The following is a 14,161-nucleotide window of genomic DNA, read 5'->3' as shown; positions in this document are numbered from 1 at the left end:
CCATCTCATAAACCCCTAATTAGTCCTGTATCATACAGGATCATACAAGAGCACATGTTCCTCAAACCTCAGACACCAAACCATTGGTTGAAGTACAATGCTGCAGTAGAGACTTGTAGATACAGTAGAAACTTTAACACTTGAAGAGAGAGATTGACACTAACCAGTTTCTCACCAATACTTGTATTTTTGTTTGAATTGGTTGCTAAGTAGAGTGAAGAGCTATTGAGTGAGGTCATCTAAAAGGGACACGTGGGAACAGAGAGAGGGGATCTAAATCATCCTGGTTCGGGCCAGAATCCCTCAAAACAAGCTGTAATTAAGCCTATGCTGTTTTTGGCAGGGTTATATAATAAATGACTGCACTTACTCTGTGCACTCTCTCTCTCTTCCCATCTCCAAAGCTCTCCTCTCCTCCTTCATTTCCCCATCAATCAGCCTATCCCTCCATCCCCCTGACACACCAAGGACTAGTTTTTGTCCTTCTTCATTTGACAACATTTTCAAGTGCGACATGTCTTCTAACTGTGTGTGTTTCAACCTTTTTTAGTACCAGAGACAAGCAAACAGTATACATAATGGAACAATTCCCTCGGTCCATTTCGCTATCCCAATACTGCAGTCCTTTTCTAAACTGTAGGCAAGAAATGTGTTGCATAATTAGCCTACTATTAGCAAAGGACAGTAACCTGGTCTATACTGACCTATTTAAATACACTCTCTCTTTCATACACACACACACACCAAACCACACACTTTATTCAGTCTATGATGTTTGTGCTTGCTTGACATTTTCCTTGACTGTGAGAAGAACACTGTCCAGCATTTCCCAGCCCCACCTCCCTCAACTCAGTTTACAAAACATCACTCACACTGCATTGACTCACCCTCACTGTCATGCACAACATCAGAGACACAGACTGCAGCTAAAGTGGCCCATGGTGTGTGTGTGTGTGCTTCTCTGAAAACATGTTAGATCATACCTGAGGATTGACATGGGAAATGGATAATCGTTATACAATGTCATGTCTGTTTCCATGAAAAATGCAATCTCAACCCTACAAAATGAACCAATATTGTTAAAAAGTATGACGCAATAATTCACTGAAATTAAGTAAAGGAACGCATTGGCTGCGTTCATTAATCTCCAAAACTTACTCAGCGAAAAGACTAGTTAAGGATGATATTGAGAGGCTAGTTAAGGATCTTACCTGACACCCTAGACCCACTCCAATTTGCATATCGCCCCAATAGATCCACAGACGATGCATCGCCATCGCACTGCACACTGCCCTATCCCATCTGGACAAGAGGAATACCTATGTAAGAATACTGTTCATTGACGACAGATCAGCCTTCAACACCATAGTACCCTCCAAGCTCATCATTAAGCTCGGAGGCCCTGGGTTTGAACCCCATCCTGTGCAATTCCTGAACTTCCTGACGGGCCACCCCCAGGTAGTGAAGGTAGGAAACAACACCTCCACTTCGCTGATCCTCAACACATGGGCCCCACAGGGGTGCATGCTCGGCCCCTTTCTGTACTCCCTGTTCACCCATGAATGCATGGCTACGCATGCCTCCAACTCAGTCATCAAGTTTGCAGACAACACAATAGTTGTAGGCCTGGTTACCAACAATGACGAGACAGCACACAGGGAGGAAGTGAGATGCCAGGAAAATAACCTCTCCCTCAACGTCAACAAAATGAAGAGGCTGATCGTGGACTTCAGGAAACAACAAAGAGAGCACGCCCCAATCCACATCGACGGGACCACAGTAGAGAAGGTGAAAAGCTTCAAGTTCCTCGGCGTACACACCACCGACGATCTGAAATGGTCCACCCACACAGACAGCGTGGTGAAGAAGGCGCAACAGCACCTCTTCAACCTCAGGAGGCGGAAGAAGAAAAAAAAACTAAAAAACTTTTACAGATGCACCATTGAGAGCATCCTGTCAGGCTGTACCACCGCCTGGTACGGTGACTGCCACAACTGCAGTGCTCTCCAGAGGGTGGTGCGGTCTGTCCAACGAATCACCGGGGGCACACTGCCTGACCTCCAGGACACCTACAGCACCCGATGTCACAGGAAGGCCAAGAAGATCATCAAGGACATCAACCACCCGAACCATGGCCTGTTCACCCCGCAACCATTCAGAAAGCAAGGTCAGTACAAATGCATCAAAGCTGGGACCGAGAGACTGAAAAACAGCTTCTATCTCAAGGCCATCAGACTGTTAAATAGCCATCACTAGCTGGCTGTTCACCCCGCTACCATTCAGAAAGCAAGGTTACTCAACCCTGCTGTCCAGTTGAAGTCTTAAGTTTACATACACCTTAGCCAAATACATTTAAAATAATTTTTTCACAATTCCTGACATTTAATCCGAGTAAAAATTCACTGTCTTAAGTCAGTTAGGATCACCATTTTAATTTTAAGAATGTGAAATGTCAGAATAATAGTATTTATTTAATCACATTCCCAGTGGGTCAGAAGTTTACATATACTTAGTATTGGGTAGCCTTCCACAAGCTTCCCACAATAAGTTGGGTGAATTTTGGCCCATTCCTCCTAACAGAGCTGGTGTAACTGAGTCAGGTTTGTAGGCCTCCTTGCTGGCACCCGCTTTTTCAGTTCTGCGCACAAATCTTCTATGGGATTGATGTCAGGGCTTTGTGATGGCCACTCCAATACCTTGACCTTGTTGTCCTTAAGCCATTTTGCCACAACTTTGGAAGTATGCTTGGGGTCATTGTTCATTTGGAAGACCCATTTGCGACCAAGCTTTAACTTCCTGACTGATGTCTTGAGATGTTGCTTCAATATATCCACATAATTTTCCTCCCTCATGATGCCATCTATTTTGTGAAGTGCACCAGTCCCTCCTGCAGCAAAGCACCCCCACAACATGATGCTGCCACCCCCGTGCTTCACGGTTGGGATGGTGTTCTTCGGCTTGCAAGCATCCACCTTTTCCTCTAAACATAACGATGGTCATTATGGCCAAACAGTTCTATTTTTGTTTCATCAGATCAGAGGACATTTCTCCAAAAGGTACAATCTTTGTCCCAATGTGCAGTTGCAAACCGTAGTCTGGCTTTTTATGGCGGTTTTGGAGCAGTGGCTTCTACCTTGCTGAGCGGCCTTTCAGGTTATGTCGATATAGGACTTGTTTTACTGTGGATATAGATACTTTTGTACCTGTTTCCTCCAGCATCTTCACAAGGTCCTTTGCTGTTTTTCTGGGATTGATTTGTACTTTTCGCACAAAAGTACATTAATCTCTAGGAGACAGAACGAGCTTCCTGAGCGGTATGACGGCTGCGTGGTCCCATGGTGTTCAGATGAATGTGATACCTTCAGGCGTTTGGAAATTGCTCCTAAGGATGAACCCGACTTGTAGAGGTCTACAATTTTTTTCTGAGGTCTTGGCTGATTCCTTTTGATTTTCCCATGAGGTCAAGCAAAGAGGCACTGCGTTTGAAGGTAGGCCTTGAAATACATCCACAGGTAGTGTATGTAAACTCCTGACCCACTGGAATTGTGATACAGTGAATTATAAGTGAAATAATCTGTCTGTAAACAATTGTTGGACAAATTACTTGTGTCATGCACAAAGTAGATATCATAACAGACTTGCCAAAACTATAGCTTGTTAACAAGACATTTGTGGAGTGGTTGAAAAACCACTCCACCAAAGTGTATGTAAACTTCCGACTTCAACTGTACATGGAATCACTGGTCACTTTAATAATGTTTACATACTGCTTTACTCATTTCATATGTTTATACTGTATTCTATTTAAGTGTATTTTAGTCAATGCCCTACGATATTGCTCATCCTAATATTTATATATTTCTTAACTCGATTCTTTTACTTTAGATTTGTGTGTATTGTTGTGAATTGTTTGATTTTACTGCACTGTTGGAGCTAGGAACACAAGCATTTAGATAACACCCGCAATAACATCTGCTAAATATGTGCATGTGACCAATAACATCTGCTAAATATGTGCATGTGACCAATAGAATTTGATTTGATTTGAAAAAGCTTCTTACAGGACCATCTGCCAACCTCTTTCCCTCCTCTATCTCCCTCCTTCCCTCCTCTGTCTCCCTTCTTCCCTCCTCCCTTTCTCTCTATCCCTCCTCTCTCCCTCCTCCTTGTCTCCCTCATCCTGCCATACAGTAACACCCTCTTGCCTGCCTGCGCCGTCTCGCAAAGCCCCCCTCTCTCTCTTCTAGGTGTACTGGGCTGAGTGTGGTGACAGCTGGCTGTCCTGTGTTGCCATCCTCATTATATAACCAATCAGACAACATCAACACCCAGAGACAGATACTCATGCATCAGAAATGCCACACTCTCTCCCCTTTCCTCCTCCTAGTCTTAGTATGAAAACCATACAGTACACAAAGTACTTCCTGATCTGTCCCATTGTTGCTGTACAATCAACAAGAGTGTAATCCCAGACTATGATAGTCAGGCAGATGTGGTGTGTGGAGGATCCCATCCGGATAATCATTGTTTTAAATGAGTCAAAGGACTAAGTTCTCTCTCCAGATCTGAGTACAATCTGGGTGACCCAGGCATGAAACTGCAATCAGGTCAAATCAGAGCAGAGTTTTATAAGATAGTGTTATCATGCATAATGCATGAGCAATATGCACGCACGCACGCACACCCACCCACCCACCCACCACACACACACACACACACACACACACACACACACACACACACACTTCCTCTGGCTCTCCTTGTTCTCCTGTCTGTCAGGGGTAATCCCACTGCAGTAAAGTATGCCCAGTAGCAGAGCAGGCTGACTGTGACTGTGACGCGCTGCATTGATCACCGCTCAGTACTGATAACAGTACCTCTACAGCTCCCATGCATTAGGCAATCAGGCGGTGCAGAGATCCCTCCAGCACCGCAGGCCGCATATAGAGGAAATGTGTTAAAGCCAGGAGAGGCAGTGGGCACGTTACATGCTTGCTAATGCTATTAGCACAACTGATAACTAGCATGATTGCTACGCAGCTACGTCAACAGATGTTACTATGAAACCTGCTACTGCCATTACTACTGTACTACCATACCTACCATACCATATCTACTGTTGCAATTACTAATGTTACTACTACTGATTCTTTTACCAGTAACATAACCACTTGTAGGATTACATCCTCAAGCTACTGCTTACAGTATTACCATGAATGACTCAAACGCCAATGGTGCCCGAGGAAACAAAGGACGAGAAACATATCGCAGCTGTTGAACTAATTGACAGCATCTGGTGCATATCTGTAATGTTAATTTAAATGGAACAAAATTCTTTCTCTCATACACACACACACACACACACACACACACACACACACACACACACACACACACACACACACACACACACACACACACACACACACACACACAGTGTGACAACTCGAGCAAAGCATCAAACTTTGACAGACAGCATTCAACCAGAAACCAGAAAGCCAAAACACGTGCATATAAATACCACCACTATCCAAAGCTAAGTGCATTAAACGTAAACTACGCAACATAATTACGTTTGGAGTCCTTGACAGTTTTCAAAGCAGACTGTAGTCTTTCCAACATGACTCTTTGAATAGCATACGTAGCGTAAAGAAAATCCTGAATTCCTTTAAAACAGCCTGGAGATGCTTAGATCCAAATGCCTGGGAGTGAGATCAATAAGAAACAATTAACGAAAACATATCCCTGGTGTTGCTCCGCTGAGGAAAGGTTCAGCCTAGTGTCTCACTGAAGTCAGAGAGAGGGCGGAAGGGAGAGAGAGAGAGAGAGAGAGAGAGAGGAGAGAGAGTTTTAATCTTTAGAGAAACCCGACTGAACCCTTTTACTGCAGAGCGAATGGGTGTGGAAAGCGATAGAGGGGGCGAGTGCTCACGAGAGGGAGAGTGAGGTGAGGTATCTAGAAATGAATAGATTATGGGAGGAGTGAGATACAGAAAGAGAGAGGGAGGGATGGAGAGGGAGAGCAGAGTTATTGAGATAAGACAGGGGTGAAATGTGGGTGAGAGAGAAGATAATGGAGCGACAGACAGCCTTTGTCCTGTCGTGGCGAGAAAACGAAAGACCTACAACCTTAATCCTGCTACGACAACGTTCATGTATGGTAGCTTAGCCCGTAAAGAAAACTGAACTGCATTAGAGTTGAATGGTCAGAGGGGCAAATACAAAGAGAGGAGAGAGGAGAGAGCAGTGAGATAATTAATCACATGGAATGGATAGTATACTGTGTTATCATTTACACCAGGGCTCTCCAACCCTGTTTCTGGAGAGCTACCGTCCTGTAGGTTTTCACACCTATCCTCATCTAGTGCAACTGATTCTAATAATTAGCTGTTGACTGTGAATTTTCTGTTGATTTCTGGGAGTCCCTACTCCCTAAGTTGTTGATTAGTTGTGCTTGCAAGTTGGCTAGCAGCAGTTCTCAGCTGTTAGCGGTTTCTTACTGCCGATAAAAAACAATGATTGCCATCATTTCTATGAGTCATTACTGAATTATTTTATGGAACAAAGCAAACAGCAAACCTTGTAAACAATTCATGGTAACCTTGTAAACATTTAATTTACACCTGGTGTTTATTTGAAACGGGCGTTTATTTGCTGAAATGTGTGCTGTTGCCTGGCTATTAAAAGGGACAGGTGGCTATTTGAGACTCGCCATTTAATTGAAGTTTTACGCTATATAATTAGTGCTCTCTAGCTAATAGCTAATCAGGTGGGATGTTTTCCCCTTCACAGCCATAATGATTACACAAACTAGCTTCATTGATGAGACAATCTACTTTTTTTTTCTCACAAATATTTTTCTTAATATTAACAACATTTGAAATACATATTTTGATAGACCAAAGTATCAGCTATCACGCCATGTAAAGGGAACAACCTACTAATGATTTCATATTTTCCGAAAAATCCAAACAACTAGATTTATGTCAACTCCGTCAGACAAGATAAAAGGCATTTCATTTTGACATTTATTGCCCAACAAGTGTTTAACCTTTTCACCCGTTCCAAATATCTCTAACGGTTCCACCAGCGCAAGTTTTTTTTGTTGTGTGAACGTGATGTCAGAATGCGCTCATTGTTCCAAAATGTGATTGTTACCCAACAGGAAAGTTAACCGGCGGCCGCGACCCTCAAATGATGTCGTTGCTACTTCTGTGACTGTCTGAACAACGCATCCAGAAATAAACTGCTCACATCGAGAACAATGCGTTGTAAAGACTGTTTGTTCAAAAAAAAAAAGGCCAGCTCAAACGCTGACTGTTGCGTCAATCGTAACTGGACGTTCTAATGAAGTGTTCTAATCACATCGGTTTGAGCGTACGCTGCAGGGACCACTGTAAAACGATCACACCCGTGTGTTCGTACGCGTCACAGGTTTAAAAGCCTTTATGGTTTCATTCTCACAATAGATTATTCAAATAGGCAATACAAATCTTCAAACTTCTTTTTGTTTTTATTTTATAGTGCTACATAATGTTCCAGGGCAATTTTTCGTTAGCATTTTAGCATGTTTTCTAGATTCAGAACATAAAACAACATTTATAAAGCAAACATTAGATCAGATGTAGCCCATCAAACACGTCAATAGTTTAAGCATACGTTGCAGAACAGTGATTAAAATATTTTTTTTCTGAATATTGACAACAACAAAAAATTATCTTAAGGGAGTTAGCAATCAAGTGACGGAGTTGACAAGCCACTGACGGAGTTGACAACAAATACTTAAAACAGACATATTTTTGCCTCTAAAAAAATTCAAGTTCAAATTAAACATTTGTAAAATATAGAAAAGGATTCACTTGAAAATCCCCAATTAAAACATCACCATTCTATCAGAGCTTTCAGCAATCTGACGGAGTTGACGTTAGACAAAATTCTGACAGAGTTGATGTTTTACGGAGTTGACAAAAATTGAATTTGTCTTCTTCATTCAAGTGGTATACAAAAGTAGCAATTGTATTTTTCATCAGTGGCTTCATGTCTCTAAAACCTAATTAAAATAAACATATTTGAACCAAAATTCATATCCTATCTTAATCTATCAGGCAGATGGAGTTGACAGTTTATGGTTGTGACCATGGTGATTTCAATATTGTTTGTTTTAAATCTATCAAAAGTAGAGAACTTTCCAGACCATGAGTGGTCTTGCTGCACTAGATGTAATGAAGACAAGAAGAAGGGGTCCTTATGGTGTCGCTGACCCTGCTCATTCCTGATTCATTTAGGATTTTAGACAAATCTGACTGAGTTGACCAAATCCCACGACACATTTTTTAGAAATCACAGTTTTGAGAGAAATATTATTTAAAGTCAGAGAGGGCTATTGCAAGAAACTACAAATATCCTTTTTCAGTTAATATTCATTATTGCCAGTTGTTGAATTATAAACACTTTTTTGGAGGGTTTGAAATTGGGATCCCTTTCTCCGTTTAAGGGCATTTACAGGTATAGAGCCAACGTGGAAATGCATAATATAGAAAATATTTACAAAATTCCAAAAGCAAATTCCCCTAAATATAATTTGTAAGCTTAAATAATGAAACAAAATCAAAATTGGTTAACTATAAAAAATTAAATGTTCCTACTGGACAAGAATTGTTCTAACTTTCAAGAATCTCTGTGCTGTTAACTAAATGTGATAGAGATGCAGTGTACTGTGTAGGGTTAAAGTAGCATTAAGACTATGAGTGTAAAGCTGTGTGTTATCATCAGAAGGTTATGCTGTGGGAGGCAAATGGAGCTGACCGGCTTGATTTAGATAAGAGCACTGTCACATATGAAACCCTGTGTGGCTTAGGTCCTAATAGTCCTGTGGTATGGGGCTTCACGCTGGATAATCTCACTATCGATTCCATTGATTTTCATGAGGTGCAGCGAGTTCACATGCGATACCCACCCACACACACACACACACACACACACACACACACACACACACACACACACACACACACACACACACACACACACACACACACACACACACACACACACACACACACACACACAAACAAACACACACACACACACACAAATATTCATCAAATGCACTTGCACACTAGCACACAAAATATTACACCCTATAACAACAATATAGCACCTTGATACAGACAAGGATGCACGCACACACACGTGCGCACACACAAGGAAGAAAGCAGCACAACACCCCAGCTTTAGCATAACGAGGATACACGTAGTGCATTAAATGCTGTCATCGGACTGTTACTGTGTTTTCTGACTCCATAGTATCTGTAGTGCTGCTCAAAACACTAAATACATAATGAGCAAGATGATGTCATCATGGGACTACTGGGGGTGGGGAGGTCTGTCTTTACGTGACAGAGACCTATGACTCAACATCATGACTCAGTGACTGTCATGCAGCCATCATAATATATTCAACATCCTACAGAACAGTATGGCCAATTGGGAAGCTTTTCTCTTCAAGCTGAAGGCCATCTTTTCACTGGGTGACGACATTTATTAAGGGACACGATAAGGGATTTGGTCTGAAAAGGTATGCTTCCTATTTTCTGCAGTAACCCCATGACAATACCTAACCATTCAAGAGAGGGGGGAAATTGGGAGAAGTGAAAGTCATCAATCCAACCAATTAGAAGACGCAACGTGGCAAGTGTTCTGCTACAAATCAATCAGCTCTCACCTTTCCTGTTCTCTACATCCTCTGAAGCGATGACAAATCCGAACCCCTCTCCTGGCTTCCTCCTCAGCTCCACATCAAACCCCCGGGGCACACGGTTCCGTCCCCCTCCCTCCTGCCCTGGTCTTGGGATCACCACCTCCCTGTCCCCCTCATCCTCCATGCCCTCGTTCAGCCAGTCTTTGGGCTCCATGGTGAGGGTGACTGGGACTGACTCCAGGAAACTGGTGCTCTGGACCAGAGAGGAGCGCACCATGGCCGGGGGAGGAGGGGTGGAGGAGGGACGGGGTAGGATCAGGACGTCCGCAGGGGGTGAAGGATTGTAGTCTGACGTCACGGGTGGAGGATGGGGGCAGAGGAGTGGTGAGGGGACTCTTTGCATAGAGTTGGGGGAGATGGAAGAACGGTGTGAACCTGAAGAAGATAAATAACATCACTAAAGACAAAGGAATTCTTGAGAAATGTTTTGAGTCTCTATTCATCACTTGTGCTGAGAATATTGTCATAAATAAAATAAAACTCTTGAGAACAATTTTGCAGGAAACTAGCTCATGTTCTTACCTCTTCTGTGAACCAATAAGACCACTTCTCCTTGTTTGGTGTGTTCCTGGAGAACCTGTTGTACCTGGATGGAAAAGCATCACTTTATTATCTCTGATCTAAATGTCCCTATACTTATTCTCCATCTCTATCCTTATCTTCTTTCTCTGCTATTTCCCCTCCTCAGTACCTGTGCAAAGCTGAGACTCTGGACGTCTGCTCCGTTGATTTTCATGATGGCATCCCCTGGCTGTAGGGAGGAGCACTGCTTCCTGTCCCAGACCCTCTTGACAAGGGCCAGCCTGCCCCCCTGTCCCCCGGCCATCACACTGAAACCCATTCCCCCTCCACCCTCACACTGAGCCAGGGCCACTGGCACCAGCTCCCCTCCACCTCCCACCCCAAAGCCACTGCCCAGACTCATCGCCCCGGGAGACGAGATGCTTATGGGGCTGCCGCTGCCGCTTGTATTGCCATGGAAGCCATTGAAGCTGAGGTGGGGGCTGTCAGGGGTGGGAGGGGGTCTCAGCAGGGAGGCCTGGGGCCTGATGAGGCGGGAGTACGCCCCTCCACCAGGGGAGGACGACAGACGGGGTGTCTCTGACTGGGGCATGGGCAGTCTGGACACAGGGAGGGTGGAGGAGGTGGACAGGGCGCTCTCAGACAGGTCACTCTTAGAGGTTCTGTAACGCAGGGGCTGAGGGGGGGTAGAGAGGGAGTTATTGTTGTGGTTACGGATCATGAATGCCCTGCAGAGAATGAAAAGACAAAGAAAGATAGTCAGGGTTCTCCATGAGAGTAAATTACCTCTAAATGACATTGTTTGTGTGTGTGTGTATCTGCGTGTTCTACCATACCTGTGTGAGCCGATGGCTGAGACCACTTCGCTGTCACTCTGGCAGTTGTCAGTGGCCTGCAGGTGGGCGAGGCCCCTCAGTGAGCGGGGCGGGCGGACCGGGGGGGTGGTGGGAGTGATGCTACCACTGGATTGTCTGTATGAGGGTGGTGTAGGGGAAGTGGAATCAGATAGGTAGCGACTGGATCGTCTGTACGAGGGTGGGTCAGCGGAGTGAGCAAGATGACCGCTGGAGTGTCTGTAAGAGGATGGTGGTTGGGTAGCTGTGGAGGTGGCATTCCCATTGGCATCCAGTCCTGGCCTCACTCCTGGACCCATATAACCCACCTCATTGTGGTGAGAAAGGACCCCGTTGAGATTATGATACTGGGTCTGGGTTGGGGCTGTGGATGGGCGGAGGAGGGGGAGGCGCTGGTGTGAGGGCTGGGGCTGGGTGGTGGTGGGTGGGAGGAAGGGGTCACAGATGTCGGTGAACCCAGGATGGGGCTGCTTGGGGCAGCCGTCGGGGTTGTAGAGCATGGGGTATCCCCTCCGGAGGACCATGTCCACACTGTGGCCCACAGGAACTGCCTTCAGCATCTCTACCACTTCTTTGTGGGACGTTCCCAGGACACAGACGCCGTTGATGTAAACCAGGATATCTGCTGTATGGACAGATAGGAGAGGTTGAGAGGGAGGTCTGGTGAAGTTATCCCATTGCATTAGTATACATTTCAAACCTACACTCTGTACTGTACTTTACAAATAATTTGAAGGGACACAACAATGTACTGTAGTTCATAAATGGTATACTATCTTCGTATACTGTGGTGTACATGTGGTTTTGGGTGTCTGTAGTAGTATTTCATATTTTATTGGGATCCCCAATTAGCCGCTGTCTTGCTTCCTGGGCTCCAAACATTAAACAAAAAGACAAATAAAATACATAATATAATATACATAATACTACATAACACTACATAATACTACTGGTTGAGAGAATGCCAAGAGTGTGCAAAGCTGTCATCAAGTCAAAGGTTGCCTACTTAAATATATTTTTGGTTGCTATATGATTCCATATGTGTTATTTCATGGTTTTGATGTCTTCAATATTATTCTACAATGCAGAAAACAGTAAAAATAAAGAAAAACCCTGGAATGAGTAGGGTCTAAACTTTTGACTGGTACTGTACGTGTGTTGATTGATGCATTGGGTGACAGATTATGGCATGCAAACCATTAGGATTAGGGATTGATTGAGATGTACTCTCTTTGAGAGATCACAGAGAAATCCCACTACTATAATCCATCTCCAGACAGGAGAGAGAGAATGACAGAAAGAGAGATTGAGGGAGAGGAGGGAGAGAGAAATGTATATATACAGAACAAAAACTATTTCTAAGATTTCAAATCAAATCAAATCATATTGGTCACATGGTTAGTGGATGTTATTGCAAGTGTAACGAAATAAAATAAATACAATTTGACAGAGTTACAGTTCATATAAGGAAATCAGTCAATTGAAATAAATGCATTAGGCCCTAATCTATCGATTTCACATGACTGGGCAGGGGAATAATATTAGTTGGGCCTGGGAGGGCATTTACGAGGAACATGATATCAACATTGGCCCAGTTATGATACCGGAAGCAGAATCTAACATATCCCTAGAAAAGTCTGTTTTCTACTATCAAAGAAAATTTGAAATGCATTTTTGCTGTTTCAAATCACATTCTCAATCCATTCACAACTTTACAACTTTGCATAAATGACAATCATCTCTGTATATTGTCCTGTCCCTCCCCTCCCTTCTTCCTCCTTTTCTCCTACCTGTGTTGAGAGCTCCAGGTCCCCCTGGCGTGACACTGTAGACCTGAAGGAACTCCCTGGCTCTGCTGCCCCCCACAATGTTGAAACCAAACCCCCTGGGACCTTTAGAGAAGCGTGTGTGGATAGAGAAACCCCTCAGCTCCCCTGGCTCGTCTGTGAACCCTGGTACTGAGAAAGAGCAATGGAGGGATGGAAAGAGAGGGGGGGAAAGATATAGAAAAGAGCGAGAAGGGCAAAGAAACACAGAGAGAGAGGCTTTACAACAGGGAGGGAGAAAGACAGAGAGAGAGGCTTTACAACAGGGAGGGAGAAAGACAGAGAGGATTTGTGCAATTGGAAGGTAAAGAGGAAATAAAGGTCACTATGAAGAGGTTGAGAGAACAACAGAGAGAGAGAGAGAGACAGAGAGAGGTTGCACCCTGTGTGTGTGAATGTGTAAACTGCTTAGAATGTGCCACTTTAGAGCTGAGTTGAGAGATGCACAACACTGAAAACTCATGGCCAGATGGCACTTAGTGCAAAACGTTTAGGAATAAATAGACATGCAGGCAAAGTGTTTTTTTCCGTCCTGTCATAATGTCCCACAGAGAAGATTCAAGCTCCTTGAAAGGAAACAAACTCTCTGGCTGATATGTATCGCCCCCTGCTGGTTACAACCCACTCAACAGATTCAGACCAGCTTTACTCGTGATATTATGGCAGATGGGATTTCTCACTGCTATAATCAGCTAGAATGGTCAAATGTTGATGTATTGTTGTGTTATCAGTGAATCACATAACATAATTATGATAGTAGGTTGTCAGTGTCATGCCCAACACATGGCCTCTGTCAGACATAGCAGCTAGCAAAATGGCTCCCTGCCATTAGTTCCAGGTTCTGGCTTGCTGTTATCGGGTTAGGGCTTAATCACGACACAGTTTCTAAATTCTACTAAAAGCTCATTTCATTTCATTTGACTCTATTAACAAGCTCACTGTGCCTATGGTCCTATGATCCTAGTCTAATCAATGTACAGACAGCATTATTAGGCAGTGCAACGGTTAAACCATCATTTCTCAAATTCGGTCCTCGGGATCCCAAGGTGTGCACATGTTGGTTTTTGCCCTAACACTACACAGCTGATTCAAATCATCAAAGCTTGATGATTAGTTGATTATTTGAATCAGCTGTGTAGTCCTATGGCAAAACCCAAAACGTGCCCCCCTTGGGGTCCCGAGGACCGAGTTGGGGAAAC

The 14,161-nt window shown here is 43.9% G+C and overlaps 1 protein-coding gene across 5 annotated transcripts in view; it reads right to left on the bottom strand.

Moving 5' to 3' along the window:
* Window positions 1-14,161, bottom strand: part of LOC112221527 (membrane-associated guanylate kinase, WW and PDZ domain-containing protein 1) — a 46,704-nt gene that overhangs the window by 6,483 nt on the left and 26,060 nt on the right. For 4 of the 5 annotated variants that reach the window (XM_042303824.1, XM_042303825.1, XM_042303821.1 and 1 more), the window contains exons 8-12: window positions 12,927-13,094; window positions 11,119-11,761; window positions 10,452-11,010; window positions 10,283-10,346; window positions 9,725-10,135 (exon numbers count right to left, since the gene is read on the bottom strand). In XM_042303824.1, the coding sequence (XP_042159758.1) occupies window positions 9,725-10,135; window positions 10,283-10,346; window positions 10,452-11,010; window positions 11,119-11,761; window positions 12,927-13,094 (1,845 nt within the window). The remainder of the gene's footprint in view (window positions 1-9,724; window positions 10,136-10,282; window positions 10,347-10,451; window positions 11,011-11,118; window positions 11,762-12,926; window positions 13,095-14,161) is intronic. The other variant, XM_042303822.1, reaches the window with a different exon arrangement.

The sequence above is a fragment of the Oncorhynchus tshawytscha genome, linkage group LG22 (assembly GCF_018296145.1).
Source record: "Oncorhynchus tshawytscha isolate Ot180627B linkage group LG22, Otsh_v2.0, whole genome shotgun sequence".
Taxonomy (NCBI): domain Eukaryota; kingdom Metazoa; phylum Chordata; class Actinopteri; order Salmoniformes; family Salmonidae; genus Oncorhynchus; species Oncorhynchus tshawytscha.
The sequence above is the reverse complement of the archived record's forward strand: the minus strand, read 5'-3'. Positions and strand labels throughout refer to the sequence as shown.